The 17,632-nt window shown below is 25.8% G+C and overlaps 3 protein-coding genes across 3 annotated transcripts; all 3 read right to left on the minus strand.

The window, feature by feature from the left end:
- Positions 1 to 2,807: 2,807 nt before the first annotated feature.
- LOC107167531 (cullin-2-like) lies at positions 2,808 to 4,083 on the minus strand. Its single transcript, XM_015516624.2, has 6 exons — positions 3,876 to 4,083; positions 3,593 to 3,817; positions 3,454 to 3,520; positions 3,194 to 3,393; positions 2,973 to 3,122; positions 2,808 to 2,910 (listed from the first exon to the last, which is right to left on the minus strand). The coding sequence occupies exons 1-5, from the start codon at positions 4,071 to 4,073 to the stop codon at positions 3,027 to 3,029; spliced, it is 786 nt and encodes a 261-aa protein (XP_015372110.2). The 5' UTR covers positions 4,074 to 4,083; the 3' UTR covers positions 2,808 to 2,910; positions 2,973 to 3,026.
- Position 4,084: 1 nt separating this feature from the next.
- LOC149059926 (cullin-2-like) lies at positions 4,085 to 5,554 on the minus strand. Its single transcript, XM_089226936.1, has 6 exons — positions 5,226 to 5,554; positions 4,870 to 5,149; positions 4,620 to 4,786; positions 4,326 to 4,557; positions 4,146 to 4,262; positions 4,085 to 4,096 (listed from the first exon to the last, which is right to left on the minus strand). The coding sequence occupies exons 1-6, from the start codon at positions 5,552 to 5,554 to the stop codon at positions 4,085 to 4,087; spliced, it is 1,137 nt and encodes a 378-aa protein (XP_089083062.1).
- A 4,254-nt stretch (positions 5,555 to 9,808) lies between these two features.
- Positions 9,809 to 13,241, minus strand: LOC149059927 (E3 SUMO-protein ligase ZBED1-like). Its single transcript, XM_089217596.1, has 4 exons — positions 12,395 to 13,241; positions 12,037 to 12,150; positions 10,401 to 11,848; positions 9,809 to 10,307 (listed from the first exon to the last, which is right to left on the minus strand). The coding sequence occupies exons 1-4, from the start codon at positions 12,589 to 12,591 to the stop codon at positions 9,973 to 9,975; spliced, it is 2,094 nt and encodes a 697-aa protein (XP_089073722.1). The 5' UTR covers positions 12,592 to 13,241; the 3' UTR covers positions 9,809 to 9,972.
- Between the last annotated feature and the right edge of the window lie 4,391 nt (positions 13,242 to 17,632).

A 17,632-nucleotide genomic window follows, 5' to 3' on the forward strand; every position in this document is an offset into this window, starting at 1 on the left:
CAAACTGAGAATTCAAAGTATCAGAACAAGACCTAGAACATTATAAATATTAATACCTATGATATTAGGAATGTATATTTTTTAAAGTATTATTATAATTTACTGCGGTTACATGATAACACAATGATAATATGATATTCATTCAGAGGCTGCCGTGTTGCATTATTAAGTATTAACAAGTTCAAGTAACTTCTCAACTACATGGTGATGTGTCAAGAATTTAAATAAAAAAGTGAGGAATCTAATACAATTTTTATTTGAAAGAAAATTTAATAATATCCAATCATATTATTAAAAAATCAAATAAAATAGTTAGTGAACTTTATGTGAATATGCAGTGTTGGGTAAGTTATTTTTTAAAAGTAACTAAGTTACAAAATAAAATAGGTAACTAGATTACTTGTTAGTTACTAAGTACAAAAGTAATGTGTAACGTTACACTTTTTATTTCAAAAGTAACTAGTTACAATGACGTTACTTTTATGTGATTCAAGTTTTAAATAAAAAAAAAGTATATTTTAAATCAATCTTTTTTATATTTATTTTATACAAATTCTAATTTATAATCAGTTAAATTGAAAATAATATTTACACAAAATCGTTTATTTATATAATTACATTAGATTATACTGGAAAATTTTGTAATTATATAAATATCTACTTAAATAGTTTAAATAAAATTACAATATCCGATCCGGATACGAGGGAAAGAACTGCTCCGTGAAGTTTAAACCCCCCCCCCCCCCCCCCCAAAAAAAAAAATTTAATTTATTATGTAATGCGATCTTCTGACAAGTTACTTCTAAATAATTAACGTAGTTACACTTGCGTTACCCAAAAATAATAATAACAAAGTTACCATAACGTTACTGAAAAATGTAACTACGCTACAGTAACGAGTAACGAACGTTACGTTACTACCCAACATTGTGAATATGTATATAAAATATAAATAAAGTTATTAAAATTTGATATGTCTAAACACCATATTTCACGCTGATGTTAATTTTGTTTCTAATATAAGTTATAAGTTATTGTTATTGTAAAAGTATTTTACTTTAAAACAAATTATAATATCTACAAATCCCATGTATCAGATACTAACTTATAGCTCAGTTAGTATACTTATCAGCTATAAAATAAACTTAGAATAAAGGAACTTAGTGTTGGACATTATATAGTATTAAACTAAAACACAGTATTAATTAAGTTATAGCTGATCGTTTGTTGTTAACTTTATAGCTGTTAGTGGATTGTCCTATTAAGTATTGAAAGGTATCCATATGTATATGTTGACCCTTTACAATATTTCATTAAATTATCATGTAAGTTATAGTTCTATATTTAATTAAAACGTGAACCAAGTTTAACAATAGATTATTAATGTACTTTTATATTAAAGTTAACAAAAACAATATTGATTCAGCTGAATCCAAATCTGTGGTAAATTACCAACTTACGCCTTGAGTTATTATTAGGTATTATACATTAGAAATAAATTAGTTATTGATTTTAGTAAATACTATTTCCATATAATTTTTTATTCTTTATTATATAATTATAGGTTTATTGGTTGAATTTACACTTTGTATAGGGCAACATCTTGAGATAGATCTGAGTAAATATATCTATGTATCAATAAGAAAAATCTATGCTATTAAATTAAATGATCTACTATTGTGTCATAAGTATTAACTTTATACACAGTAAATTAAGAAAGCCCAGCCTTTTTTAAACCTCAGGCAATAAATTTATATTGATACTCGCTAACCTTTTTTTATTTTTGTTCAAATGGTACAATTGATACATTATTATATAATATTTTTACAGTATTAAGATAATGCCAACTATTTTGAATTGTATCTTTTAATAAATTATAAATGGTCTATCACATTTGATGTTTGGATTTTAACGTTTTGTATTGTTTAAATTTTCTAATGTTTAGTCTAGTTGAAGTACTACTGTGGGTTGTGCACGCATCATGCATAGTCTAGAGTTTACAAACACAAGTTTAAAAAAGGTGGGAAGTTTCCTATTGCTCTGCTTAGAATCTAAAATCTAAAATACAATAAAACATTTACAGGTGATCACAATAAGTGGAAATGCTCAATAACTATGTGTAGGCTTCATATATTTCAATTCTGCTTTTTCGGCTAGCTAATAAACATTATTATACACATTTTCAAATAATTAGACTATTTTATTGACAGTTAATTTTGCGCATGCGCACAACAATTTTTTTTTTTAAATAGCATGATCCATTTTTGACCACAAATTATTTTTTTTGGTATTTTTTAATGAATTTCTTTTCTAAGTCAAAAAGTGACCGAGTTATAGCAATTTGATTTTATATTATTTGCATGGGTATAACAGATTATAAAATACATAGTTGGTAACAATAATCTGTTATACCCGTGCAAATAACATAAAATCAAATTGCTATAACTCTGTCATTTTTTGACTTAGAAAAGAAATTCAACCACTAAAATTCATTAAAAAATACCAAAAAAATAATTTGTTGTGCGCATGCGCAAAATTAATGGTCAAAAAAATAGTCTAATTATTTGAAAATGTGTATAATAATGTTTATTAGTTAGCCGAAAAAGCAGAATTGAAATATATGAAGCCTACACATAGTTATTGAGTGTTTCCACTTATCGTGATCACACTGTATATTGAAAAAAATTAGTAGGTAATTATGAATTATAATGAGTCATAAATAAAGTTAATATATTTTATATATTATTATATTACATAATATGTTTATTTTTAAAAATCATACAACATAATTATATTTATTTAACATAGTTGAATTGTGTTTTGGATCTGATTATCCTATATTGGTTAATGCTTTGATTCACTGTTATGTAAGCGCAGTGGTTGATCTTAGAGATTCCGGTTGAAAAAAATCTAAATCAATAGTTATTGTTAACTAATTTATAACACACTTCCTTTTATTTTATTTTACTTACTTTATTCATAAGTTGAGAATGATTCAATTTTTACACATTTGTATTTTATTATCATCAAAAGTCTGCTTGATCATTTAACTCTTTTTTTACAACTGATCTGATATGGAACTTAGAATGTTTGCTTTTAAACTCCATATTCAAAGTTACATTCTTAAAATAATGAATAAATAGCATTGTTAAAAATATAAGTGCAAATTTAAAATTTTATCTAGTTTACTTACACCACCATTAAGCAATAATAATTTACATTCTAATAAGCTATTAATATGTATTTTAAATTGTTCATTATTTAGTTGTAGTGCATTGGAAATTTCAGAGTATTTCCATGAATCACAGTTTTCAAATAGTAACAAGATTGCCATTTGAATCGTATGCATTGTCACAATATAGATTGTTTGTAAATAATTCAATTTTAACTCACCTAAAGACACAATAAATAAAAAATGTTTAATAAATAATAAGAATTTAAAAAAAAACAAACCCCAAGATTGGTTATGAAGCCATGTTAACTTCCATCCATTAAAATTTTTTTTGTAGAACGTTTCAAACTAAACAATACATATTATACGTATTATGTTAACAAATATTATTAATATATTATACAAATTTTAAATATTTACATGATATACATAAAGTTTCAGTTGTTCAGGAAGAACAAATGATGATATAGCTGTTAATTCCGAAGGCCAAGCTTTTTTTTGTAATAAACGTGCAGAAAAAGAGATATTTAAATCACCAATAACAGTATCGAGTTCACTAGTTAATAGTACATTTAATTTATCAGATGCTTTGATATCAAATATCATTTGATGTAGGTCAATTGTAAGCTCAGAACCCCAAGATATCTAAAATCAAACGTTTTAATTAATATAATAACTACAAATTTAAAAAACATTTATTTACTTTTAATTTATTGATTATTTCTTCTTCTATATCCATCGAATGGCTTTGTTGAAGTAATAAGCGTTTGGCAAGTTGTTTTTGATAGATCCTCTGGAATACATTTTTATCATCCATATATTTAAATAATATAATAGATTGTAACAGTTTGTGATGAATTTCGGCGTCATAAATTCCTTTAAATGATTTTTTTAATAACATATCGCAGTATTTTAATAAATATTCTGGAGTCTTTGAAGATTGATTTTCTACTAGTTTATTGTTTATGATTACTGTAAATGCTCTATCAAAAGCTTCATTAAAGTTAAAATTATTGTTGAACACAACTTCTAAAATAGATTTGTAGTGTTCATGTAAATTCAATACTTCTTCAATAAAATGATTGTGTAACTGTATATATAAAAATATCATGTTAATTGTAATTTATACTGAAAATAATTGTTCAATACATACATGTTTAGGGTTTAAAGATTCAATATTCCTTTTTCCAAGTTTTTCAATGTGTTCTCCAAACATTTTAGCTAATAAGTCCAATCCATGATTAGCATTGAATAAAAGTAAATAAGTATGTCTCATGTCTTTAAGTCGCTCTTCCTTTAATATAGTTTCAAATTCTCTGTGTATTGAATTAAATTTATCAATTACTAATTGTTGACGGCATATTAAATGCACTTTAGGATGAGTACTAAGAAATAAAATACAAACTTTAATTTGTGTTATTACAGTTTCAATAATTTGAAAACTCACATTTTAGGAAGTAATTTGTTTGATCTAATTATTTCTTCTTCATAGAATGACACTGCTCTAACCAAATACTCAGACATGTTGAATTCTTTGGTCGATTCCAAAAGTTCACATTTAATATATTCACTACTTATATTCAAAAAAGATTCCTCAAAATAAATGTTATAAAACTAAAAAAAAAGATTTAATTCAAAACATACTTTATGAATGCTTCTTATTTTAATTTATATAACAAATAAATATAAATATTTACTTCAAATAGAAGATTTTTAGATCCCTGGACTTCGATAAATGAGTTAATAACAGCAAAAATTGTATCTAAAGATGTGGTTATAGATATGCCACGTCGTAGTTTGTTAATCTCATCGAATAGTAATTTGGGTAGACTGTCTTTCAATTGTAAAACCATATTGCGCTTCCACACATCAAGTCCAAGATTTTTGATTGCCGTCTGTGTTGGTTCATTTGGTTCAATGATTCTATACATCATAGACTGCATTTTATGTTCCTCAGAATTTATTGTATTGTAGTTACTAGAAATTTATTTATAATATGTTATATATATAATTTTATAATATTATGTTATCTTGGATTAAAAAAAATACATACTGGTACAGCACATCTAGTTTTTTGACACATTCCCAATACCCCTGCCAATTGCTATAATATTTTTCTATCAGATTTTCAGAATTTTTAGTTTGAACAACACACAAAAGTTGAAGCACTCGTTCCTCTAGTAAGAACTTTGTTGAATCATAAAGTCTCTGACTGTGAGAATCTGGATAGGCCATACATAAAATAAAAATATCATTGAAACATTTGTACCATGTATCCCTAGAAACGTTGCCATGTGTTAAGATATTCTTAACAGTCTCTTGTAAGGAATTCCAGTATTTCTCAAAATTAATGTTTTTCCTTGAGACTGATGTATGTGCCATATCTGTTAAATTGTTTTTAAACAACTACCTAGTAAAAAAAATAAAACAATAATAATAAAATAATTTATAAGTTTCATATTTTTTTATAAATGCAAATTAATTGGGTTATATATGAATTTAAAGATTTCACTCATTTCAGACTATGTTAAGCATTTTCCCTATTTAAATAAATATTGAAACAAAATGAAAAATTCACAAACGATATCAATCATTATCTCAATAATAAACGAAAATCACAAAAAATAAAAATAAATTTAAAATGGTACTTAAAATTTGGTACTCAATTATTTATCAAAACAATTTAATTAACTTTACTTACTTGAATTTCAATAAATTGATTAAATAGGTATATCTGTTTTTTTTTAATCGTTGATTTAAAATTAAAATTTTAAACGTGTGAAATTGCTAAACAGTATAATTAACTACGGTGCGAAAAATGAGAAACTACGTTTGATATTAAAACGATACAAGTAACAAGTGTCTAATAACAATGTCGGTCGACTCAAGATTGAAATAACAAGGTATGCTCACGCTGATTCGATGCGCATGACTCTGACGTCACGTGCGCAACAAATGCATTGAAGAGCCAGATTTTAACGTAGTGCAGCCAACGCCGTTTTACACAAAATGCGTGTGGTAATCGAAACGGTAGTCAGAAAAAAAAGATCCACGGAAAAAAAGTCAAGAAAAAAAATCCAGGGAAAAAAAGCCACGGGAAAAAGATCCACAGAAAAAAAGTCAAGAAAAAAAATCCAGGGAAAAAAGCCACGGGAAAAATAAACTAGGAAAAAAAAAGCCATGTGAAAAATTAGTCACAGAAAAAATAATCAAATAGGTATACCTATAACAATTAAAATTAAAGTATTAAATTAGGCATTATTTAAAAATTGTTAACACATTATTGGTCAAATATATAAAAAATAATTATAATTAAATATACAAAAAAATTAATTTAAAGTATTATTCAAAATTTTTAAACATTGGTCATATTGTATACATATATATATAATTATTAATACACAGGTTATAATGTTAATTAATTTAAAATTTTTAACACAGTTGATCCATACTATAGTCCGTATTGATATATAAAAATAAAATTGTTAATATTATAATACACATTGAATAAAAATAATATAATATTTTGTGGATATTGAAATCAATTGATTTATGTCTTACACCCTAGATATGTATAAGTATAATGTATATACTTTGTACAGGGTGATTCTTTTTTAAATGTACATGTTGCAGTATAAAATACATGCTATCTTGAAATAAATAAATAAATATATATTTTTAATTTAAACTTTTTTTAAAATAAAATCAATACATTCATTGTTGTTTAGAATCTAAAATATATTTATTACTATGAATAATACATAATAACATATAACCTGTGTATACACAGGTAACCTAACCTAACCTAACCTAACCTATACAATATGACCAATAATGTGTTAACATTTTTTAAATAATACCTAATTTAATACTTTAATGTTAATTGTTATATATTTAATTATTGTAATTTGGATTTTTCCCATGGCTTTTTTTTCCCTGGATTATTTTTCCCGTGGTTTTTTTTTCCTACATTCAATCGAAACATACCATAATACATACCTGATTATTTGTATAATGGGTGAACTGAACTGACATGTTAACATTTCAATAGATTTCATTGCAGAATGTCCACTTTAAAAAGTTAAAATATTATTATAACATTTAAATTGTCACATTCACATAGTTTCGTTCGGGCCATCAAATACATATAAGTATATATCAAATTATATATGCCATATGGTAAGGCATGTAATTAAATAAGTTGATTTAGCCTTATAATTATTTTCGATTTGAAAAATTGCATACATTTATTTAAATATCTTATGATAATTTTTAAATCAGACTTATTAAAATCTAAATATTTTTCAAAAATGATATGATTCCAAATAATTGATTTGTGTTACTAAATTTATAAAACCAACCATTATACTGTACATAAACAACTAAATTGTATTTATTTTATAATTTATAATTTCAAGACAAAAAAATTCCACTTGACTCAGATCAAGTTTTTATAAATTTAATATTTTGAATTTTCAAAGAAAAATTAAATTTTTTTTTATTTTCAGTGCAAAAAAAATATATTACATGTTAGTACACGAATCTATCAATTATATTATATTATAAAAAAAAAAAAAAATAATAATAATTACAAAAATATTGATTAAAATGGAAGTTATATCTTTGTCACTTTGTCAGTTCTACTTGTTACATCTTGTATACCTATTTGATTGGCTAAGCAGATGTTCAATTTTGTTTTTACTGAAATAATATCGTGTAGTCAGAAATATTATTGCGTGAAATAGTGACCGATGGGGGAGCGGGTAGTTCGTGCACGGTTTATTCAGCCTGCCTGCGACCGGCACGAATAACAAGATAATCATGCAAGTGAATAATATGTATCATAAAACATGGGCGGTTAGGGTACATAAACTCTGCGGTGCCCGTGCGGACGTAATTCATCTCAAACGATGCTGCAGGATATTTTAACCACCCCACACACACATTCTATAATATAGAACAGTGGTTCTCATACCTTTTTCACATACCACTTGTGCATATTATCAATCAGTCACGTACTACTAATGATTAAAAATGAGTCAATACAAATTGTACATAGTTAAATACGTTTATTGTAAATAATATGGAAGCAAATATTAAGCATACAACAATATTATATAATAATTATCACAAATTCACTATTTTTTTTTTTTTTTTTTATATATATAAGATTTACACAATAATTTTTAATAAGAACCACGGGTTTGCATAGGTTTGGTATTACCGATGAATAAGTTGAGCAGTACTACTGATACTTTAATTTGAAGCTTAAATTTAAAATAAAATAATCAGAATATTTATCTACGTATTTACGTGCGCGTTATACCACCATGCAGTTTTCCACGACATAGTTTGAGAACCACTGATATAGTATTTAAGACGTACTTTTGCACCCCAAATATGAAGGGCAGATACAGATGGTTAGCTACTCGTGAGTTCCAAACTCCGCCCACATACACTTTGAAACATAGGTACCACCTTAAGTATAATTATTATAAGTTATTGACGTAGCCGCATGGGTATTATATTGTTATTATGTGTCTTTGAGCTGGGTTCTTTTTCATATATACTTTCACATATTTATTGAGGGTTTGGGCCTCATTCCACCAAAATTTTTTAAAATAATATACAACTAAAATTAACAAAAGCGGGCAAGTGGGTACCGCTCTGCTGTACATTAGGGGGTGGGGTGGACCTCTGACTAGGGTAGGTTAAATTTGAATAGATATCATTGCATGCGAAAAACGTTTCTGAATGGAGATAATTTGTCAGTCTAGGATATATTATATTTAAATATTGTCATATATTCTATTTTGAAACAAATATTTTATTTTTCAATTAAGACGCATTTTGCATAAGGCATGGTTAATTAATTTTTCCAAAAACATTGCATGTAGTTATCATAATTCATAATACCTTATATAATCATAAATATACATATACCTGGTTTGTGGATAAAATTTAGGGTTGACGGTATTGAAATTTGAAACCGGTATTGCGGTATTAGATTCGGTACCGGTATGAAACGGTATACCGTGATACCGGTATATACCGAAAAACCGTAATACCGGAAAACCGTAATACCGAAAAACCGTAATACCGGAAAACCGTAATACCGAAAAACCGTAATACCGGAAAACTAAAAAACACTGAAATTATGTGCTGAGGGAGTAAACAATTTTTAAAAAACATTATATTACAATATAATATGTTATATATAAATATTTATTTTATTATATAATTATATAGAGGGTATGGCAAAGAAACTACCTTATTTAAAAAAAATAATAACACAGTGTCATAGTGTAGGGGATGTCTTTTTTTTCAATTTACAGGGAGTCATTAAAGTTTAAATTTTTTTTTTTTTAAATCATATTATTAAGGCGATTAAAATAATTAGGGTCTTTCCTCAGGTCTTTATTTTTGTAATAAGACAAGATATGATGAAGGAGTACCTTCCCCCCTTAGGATTTTTTTTAAATTGATTTCATGAACACATCAAAAAACATGTTATATCAGGGTCTGTAAAAGGCAAAAAAAGCACACTCTGAAAAGGATTTACAAAAAGCTGAGCACACCACTAAAAACAAGAACTGTTTCTAAATAATAAAAAATTATTAAATCAGTAAAATTTAAACATAAAATAAACAAATTTATTAGTATTCTTTTACTAATAAATAAATATTAACAATACAAGCCCTGTCTTTAACAAAATTAAAAATTATTAACTCAGTATACTGTATAACTACTATAACGTTAACATAAGTTCAAAAAAAAGTATTAGAATTAGTCATTAGATATTACTTGGAAATAAATTTTGAGTTCATTGATAAAAAAATGAGTTCTTCAGCATGTCCTGGAGATAGTAATGACCGATGATCTGTAATAATATTCCCTGCAGAGCTAAATATCCTTTCACTAGGCACACTGGTGCCAGGTATACATAAGTACTTCATCGCTAGTAATGATATTGTAGGCAATTGTGAATGATATAGTTTCCACCACTGAAGAGGATCAGCATCAAGAGAAATAAATGGCAAGGATACATATTTTTCCAATTCAATTTGGTTTAAGGCTTCGTCGGTCACATTGTTCATAACGGGACAGTCAAAGTTTTCCAAAAATGCTGCTAATCCTACAGTATCATTAAAACAATATTGATATCAGAAATATTATAGTTTCAGTAAAAATATTTGAATAAAAAAAAACCAATCTTTACTATACATACCATCATTTTTCTGAACCTTGAGTTCCTTACTTTTAGCTTGGTTGCCTATTTCATCCATTTCAAGTTGAATTGAATTTTTTACTGTATCTATATCTCTTGGATCAATATATGCTGATTTGTACCTTGGATCCAAAAAGCATATTTTTTGTAAAAACATTCTACTTTCTTCTTTATTAATGTAACGTTTATGAAATGGTCTTTTTATATCGTCCTTTAAATGATTTTCAATATGATCTAATAAATTATCAATTGTATTCACACTATCCACATGTGTATCAACATCATCATCACTTATGTCTCCACAAACTTCATTTGTGTTAAAATATGAATTTATATTATTATCCATAAGTGTACATTGACTTAAGATTGGAAATAATTGTTCGCTCTCCCCAAAATTTTCACTATTATTCGCTCTAGTTGATTCTTCTTGTGTTAAGGCACAAGTAAAATTTGATGAATTTGTGTGAAGCAAAGTTTTTTCAAGTTTTGTATAAACTGGCCAAATTGAAGAAGCTGTAACAATCTTTTCTGCACCCATATGTTCACCAAGAGTTTTTAGTGGTTCAAAAATTTTGCACATCACCAAAATAAGTTTTTGTTCATTGCAGTTTGGAAGCAGTTTGATTTTTCTTGATTTCAACTTAAATAAAACATCATAAAGAGCATCATAATTATCTCTTACAAACTGAATAGCAGGTAGATTAGTCCACCATCTTGTAACACATGATGCTGGCATAACTTTTTGTGGAAGGTCAAGTTTACATTGCGCATCTTGAAGCAATCTACGTAAGTTTGAACTATAATGAAATGTATATCTTAGTTTGGAAATATTAGAAATAATGGTTTTTATTGGATTTAAATTCATAGATGATGTAACTCCATTATTTAATGTGTGACCAAAACAACTAATATGATTTAAGTCCATTAACTGAACAGCTTTGATAACATTAGTACCATTATCTGTAGTTGCGGCAGATACTTTTGACATAGGAATATTCCAATCTTTAAGTGTAGATTCAATAATATCTTTTAGATTAGTGGCAGTGTGGTCTACATCAAGAATTGTGCAAGCCATACAATATGTTTGAAGAACCCAATCACTATTGATAGTATGAGCTGTTATGCCAATGTAAGGCTGTTGGGCATTGGAAGTCCAACAATCAAATGTAAGCGACAGAAATTGTGCAGAGTTGAGATCATGTTTTATTCTACGTTTTACCTCAAAGTATAAAGCAGGAATTTTGTTATCAGCAAAAACTTGGCGACTTGGGATAGTATATCCAGGACATATGACAGACATTAGGTGTTTAAATCCTTGTTTTGATACAGATCTATAAGGTTGCATATCTGTGGCAATCCAATAGGCAATTGCATTGGTATACTTTTCACTGGTTGTTTTATCCAATTTCTTGTATATGTTCATAGATTGTTGTTTTAGTGTACAAGATCTACAAGTGAATAAAAATAATATTAAATGTAATTATTTCATTTAAGGTCTGTGGGCGAGTGGGTTCCAAATAATTTAGATTACATTTTTTTTAAATTGTTTTTATTGAGTATGTGGTTCATTAACGAATAAGAACAGTAAGTGTACCTATTCTACATATTATAACCTTAAGTTAGATTTTAAACTTACTTGTGAACTAAATTTGTACTGGAATTTAATGGCACTAGTTCATGATGTTCTGCACTATTATTAGCAATGTCACAAGGAGGATCACTGATGTCATCAGTTTCATTCAGATCATTTCTAACAAACAATTTTCAAAATTAACTTGTGAACATAATGGCAGATTAAAGTACAATGGTATTTTATCATAATTATTCATTACAAATATTGAAATATTATGTAAAAAAAAAATGTTTCTTATTATATTATATATTATGTTACAATTATGAAAAGGTTAAATCATTAATAGGTATTTGTATATTATTTACAATTCATAGATTAAATACCTATTAAAATATAAATGTTTATTATTAATTTTGTTTACTTGTTAAAGCTGTTATCTTGACCCTTTATATTCAAAAACTCCAAATGAATATTGGGATGATGTATTCTCAAGTGATTTATCAAATTACTAGTGTTACCTCCTTTAGCTTCAAAATTATTTTTGCACTTTAAACATCTCCCTTGGTCTTTGTTCAATTTTGTGAAAAAATTCCACACTTTTGATCTTTTTCTTGGCATGGTTTTCTAAAAGAAAAAATCATTGTAATATTAGGTAATTAAATAATTACTAATACCAGGTTGAAAAATGTATGTAAGTAACTTTAAAGGTTCTCTGAACTAAACAGATCAATTATCAATAATAGGTTCAACTTACCTTTTTAAACAATTAACCAGCCTGCAATAATAAATGCGATTAATTATTATTTAATTATAGGTACAATACTACAATGTAGATGACTCGATGTGTTCAGACGTTCAGTGTACGTTATTACATATTAATATTTAATATATTATCTGTTATCAAAGTCACTCTTACAACAATAATTATGACTCGATGAACGCATTTTCATTAGTAAACAATAACATTACAAAAATAGAATCTATTTTAATTTATATCACGGTCTTATATTATTGGCTATTGCCGTGATATATATTATTGCATGGAGGCATAATAATAAGTGTATAACCAATAACCATAGAATAACCGGTATAACTGATAACACTGGCAAGACTGAAAACTGTTCAGCAATTATATCCAATAACCAGTATACCAAAAAAGCGTCACCAAACGGTACTAGGTACGGTATTTCGGTATTTACGGTTTTACGGTATGCACCGGTATTACGGTTTTCCGGTATGCACCGGTTTTACGGTTTTCCGGTATGTACCGGTATTACGGTATACCGTTGTAGCGGTATTTGTGCAAAAACCGGTATACCGGTTAACCCGTATACCGGTATTGACGGTATACCGAAAAACTCGTCAACCCTAGGATAAATCGTTATCGTTACACAATTTCATAAAAATTTAAAACTGAAACGCTCAAAACATTTTTTTCTATAATGACGCTTCAAATTTTCTTTATAGTTATTTCTTTAAAGTTTCTTTATTATAATTTGGACCAAAACTTATGGAAAATTTAGTGTTGAATTTTTTAACCTTAAATATAAATAAAAACAATTTTATGAATTTTGAACTACAAAATAATTTGCAAATATTCATGGTTTTGACGAATTATTGTCAATATTTGAACTTCAAATGCTAATAAAAAAAATTGTGCCCATGTATTCTTATAATTTTTTGATCATTATAAGAATAACTTATGAGGAACTTTGTATTAAATTTTCAAGTATTTTGATAGGGCCATAAAAATTTTATCGACACTTCAAAAGAAAATTTTCAGAAAAATTGAAAATTTCAGTTGTCTATAAATATCTCGAAAAAAGTCAAAATATTTTAAAAATTAAATCATGTAAAGAAAATGTCAATCTAAATAACTGATAAAATTTTCAAGTATCTACGACTTATACTTTTTGAATAATAACAAATATTTAAAATCGTTTCAGGATAAATCGTTATCGTTACGCTATTTCGAAAAAAATTTAAAATTCAAACGCACTTAAAATTTTTCCTATAATGATGCTTCGAGTTTTCTATATAACTACTTGAAGGAAAACTTATGGAAAACTTAGTGTTGTATTTGTAATCCTTAGTTATAAACACAAAAAATTTTATGATTTTTCAACTTCAAAATTACTTTCAAATTATCGCGTTTTCAACAGATTTCGTAAAAATTTGAACTATAAACGCTTATAAAAAAATTGTGACCAAAGATTTTTAATTTTATTTAGCTACAATAAGAACAACTCATAAGGAACCTTGTATTACATTTTAAAGTTTTTTGGTCATCCAAAATTTTTTACCGACTTTTCAAAGAAATTCTCATCAAAATTGAAAATTTCAGTGGTCTAAAAAATAACTCAAAAAAGTCAAACATTTTTGAAAATTAAACTGTATATATAATATATATTATAACACTAACATAAACATTTGGTGAAAATTTCAAGTATTTACAGTGATTATTTTTTGAATTACAACCATATAAAAAAATCGATTTGGTTAGATTAAATTTCCTTTTAATTTCCGACAGTAGTTTTAAGTTTTTTATTTTCATCAACAATTATGTAACTTATAGAAATTGAAGGTTATTTAATTAAACATTTATCCATATTAAGAAAACCACAGCTAACTGTATAGAATTCAAATTGTTTTTATATTAATAGGCGTATTTGTAATATTACATTTCCTACATATTATAATGAATTATAATTTATAATGTTATATTACCTATCATTAGTATCATTACAATAATATTAAATACAATAAATCTACTCCTCTAATACGTATTGTTATACAAATTTCAATTTTAAAGATGGTGTCTGATAGAAAATAGAATACAATATATACATTTAACTCATTTAAGGGATAACATTAAAAAAAAATGTAAACAATATGTTTTTAAATGTGAATAAAACACTTTTTAAATTTACAGTTCAATATTAGTACAAAATTTTTCACAGTCTACAGACATTTTATTAAGAATTTAGGTCTTATCAGGTGACAATTGTTTATTTTGTGATGGAATAATGCCCCAAATCTATAGGAAACCTTTCTATATTTTCTCATCCATAATGCCATCTATAAGAAATATAAAATCTATTTAAATACGTATGTAATCTTTAACGTATATAATTGACACAGTGGTTGAAGTGGGGATGGAAAATTATGGTAAGATGTAATCTATCCGCTTTTTATAATTTACATTTTCCATCACATCGCTTATTTTAAAAGAAATAATTCGTCCTCAGTATAATCATTTCCAAATATGATTAATTTATATAGGAAGGTATTTTTCATAACTTTTTTGTTTTTACAATGGTTTTTTTAATTATTTTTTTCAATAAAACAATAAACAATTATATTTATTATAAATATTTTAAAGACCATTATTTAAATGGTAAATAGGTATTTTATATTAATAAGTATTAATAGGTAAATGACTGAAAAATAACTTAGTTATTCAAAATTATTTATAAATATATGTATAATTATTTATTTTTACTCATTTTATACCTAACCTAATTATGTATACAGTATATTGATTTAACAACATCAATCAGTCATAAAATTTAATCAATAACTATAATAAAAATGATTAATAATTAATTCATTAATTTTTACATGCCTATATTTTTATGATAGCTTTTTAAATTAGTTATACATTATTAAATAATAATCCAATGAACCATTTGAATGGTTAAAATTTCAATCAAAATTTAAAGAGATCAAAGTTACAACTTTTTTGATTCATTTTACAAAAGTTAATTAATATAATACAATTTGTATTTTAAAAAGGTTTAGGATTTCTATTTATTTTTTATTTTTTTTTACTTTCTATGTAATGATATAAATTGTATTATTTGTATTTATAACTTTATGTACATAAATATCTTAAACATAAAATATTTATTGTTTTAAATTCAAAATATATTCAGCTGTATGTAGGTAAGTGAAGCCTCGCCCGATATTCACCATTGACAGGTAATATATTGTAAGCCTTGTAGGGGTACTATAAATAAGGTAGTATAATTTAACATATCCTAATAACTAGTATATTTGTGTTGCGAATTAATTAATCTCCATAATCTTATGAAGGTAATCCATTAAAAGCTATACTATAAAATACAGTGCAATAATAAAGAAAATATTTTTTTCAATTTTTATAGTGTGTGATGCGCTTACGCTATGTCACTGTCCCGAACGTTTATTATAACAGTCGGTCACGTATGACGTATATAATATGTATAAGCGTGTTGTTATTATAAAATTATATATATGCGTATATTTGTGTATTTTTATGTTTAAAGATTATCGAAGATGTCCATCGACTATGGCAGTATACAATAATGTAATAAACAAGTCCCTTTCGACCTTCGACCGCCGTTGGAATGGATCTGCAGCTACTATTTTATACATATATATATTTAACATAACCAACAAACAACACGTTCAGATATGTATATAATATTGTATTCCAACCACCCTCGCCGATACCTATATAGCTATGTATAATATATTATATATATCTATATACAATACGGTCGGAGACCGTCATGTTGTGTACAAAAGAAATTCCAAACCGATGATATATATTATATTATATTGTACCACATTCGTACCCGTAGTGTCATCACGAATTCGAGTGTAGAAGGAGAAAACCATGCAGTGGTTCGTAAAATGTTATTTCCATGGGTACTATGGTTCAAATTCATGTAAAATAGAATTCCATTTGTTTATCCACATAATTTGGCTCGTTAGTTGTTACTCTTATAATTGTACCACAACCAAAAAATTACAATCCAAATTACTAATTAAAAAAAAAAAAACTATGGATACAAAGTAAAGCAAAATGTGTATTTTCAAATATAAAATAATAAATAAAATTTGTTCATTATTAGTAAAAATAAAATAAATAGCTATTTTGAAATCTACACACATTTTTTTTTTTTAATGTAAATTAATTAATTTGACGTTTAATATTTATTTTCATGTCCCTGTGAATATAGTACTTGTATGAATTCAAGATTAAGAATAATATCTGAAAACAATGAACATTATTAATGTACCTGAAATTTTTCGAGTATACTACCAGACTTGCATTTACCTCTTTTGGGTTCGGCGTTATCAGTATGAGGGCGTATTACTTTCATTGGATCAAAAACTCAAATGCAATTCAATGACGATGAAAGATTTATAAGAGATAAAAGAGACAATAATATCTTCTACATTTAAAATTAAAAAATAATTAAATATATTATATTAAATATTTCATTTTTTACCGCTGTAACTAAAATGTTTTATAGTCATAAGTAAATATTTCAGTTTAAGAGAAAATTAAAAATTTAATACATTTTAAAATTTGACATTTAATTAACATAACAAAATAATAATAATAATATTGCATGTTTAAAATGCAATATTTATAATTAATATTTTATTTTTCTCAGTTCATTGATTCAATGTATTTTATTTTCAACGGAAATTTCACATTATAAACACTTCGAATACCTAACATTACATTTAATTAAAAGTACCTTATTGATACTATAAACATAATTATGATTAAAAGATAAAAAACTAGATAATTTATATTTATATATAACATTTAATTTATAATTTATACTTAATAAATAAAATATAATATTTAATTATATATGTA

This window comes from Diuraphis noxia, unplaced genomic scaffold (assembly GCF_037042655.1).
Source record: "Diuraphis noxia isolate RWA-SAM2 unplaced genomic scaffold, SU_Dnox_SAM2 contig0001, whole genome shotgun sequence".
NCBI lineage: Eukaryota > Metazoa > Arthropoda > Insecta > Hemiptera > Aphididae > Diuraphis > Diuraphis noxia.

Bases quoted from the DNA above. Each gene is read 5' to 3' on its own strand.
- LOC149059927 (XM_089217596.1), bottom strand. From the start codon at position 12,591: ATGCCAAGAAAAAGATCAAAAGTGTGGAATTTTTTCACAAAATTGAAC. The intron at 12,151-12,394 runs GTAAACAAAATT...ATTGTTTGTTAG, and splicing joins CAAGATAACAGCTTTAACAA to AAATGATCTGAATGAAACTG. The intron at 10,308-10,400 runs GTATGTATAGTA...ATGATACTGTAG, and splicing joins CAAGGTTCAGAAAAATGATG to GATTAGCAGCATTTTTGGAA.
- LOC107167531 (XM_015516624.2), bottom strand. From the start codon at position 4,073: ATGTTATTAAAAAAATCATTTAAAGGAATTTATGACGCCGAAATTCAT. The intron at 3,521-3,592 runs GTAAATATTTAA...TGTATTGTTTAG, and splicing joins TGAAACTTTATGTATATCAT to TTTGAAACGTTCTACAAAAA. The intron at 3,123-3,193 runs GTAAGTAAACTA...CATTATTTTAAG, and splicing joins TATTATTGCTTAATGGTGGT to AATGTAACTTTGAATATGGA.
- LOC149059926 (XM_089226936.1), bottom strand. From the start codon at position 5,554: ATGGCACATACATCAGTCTCAAGGAAAAACATTAATTTTGAGAAATAC. The intron at 4,787-4,869 runs GTAAATATTTAT...CTTTTTTTTTAG, and splicing joins CTAAAAATCTTCTATTTGAA to TTTTATAACATTTATTTTGA. The intron at 4,558-4,619 runs GTGAGTTTTCAA...TTTATTTCTTAG, and splicing joins AACAAATTACTTCCTAAAAT to TACTCATCCTAAAGTGCATT.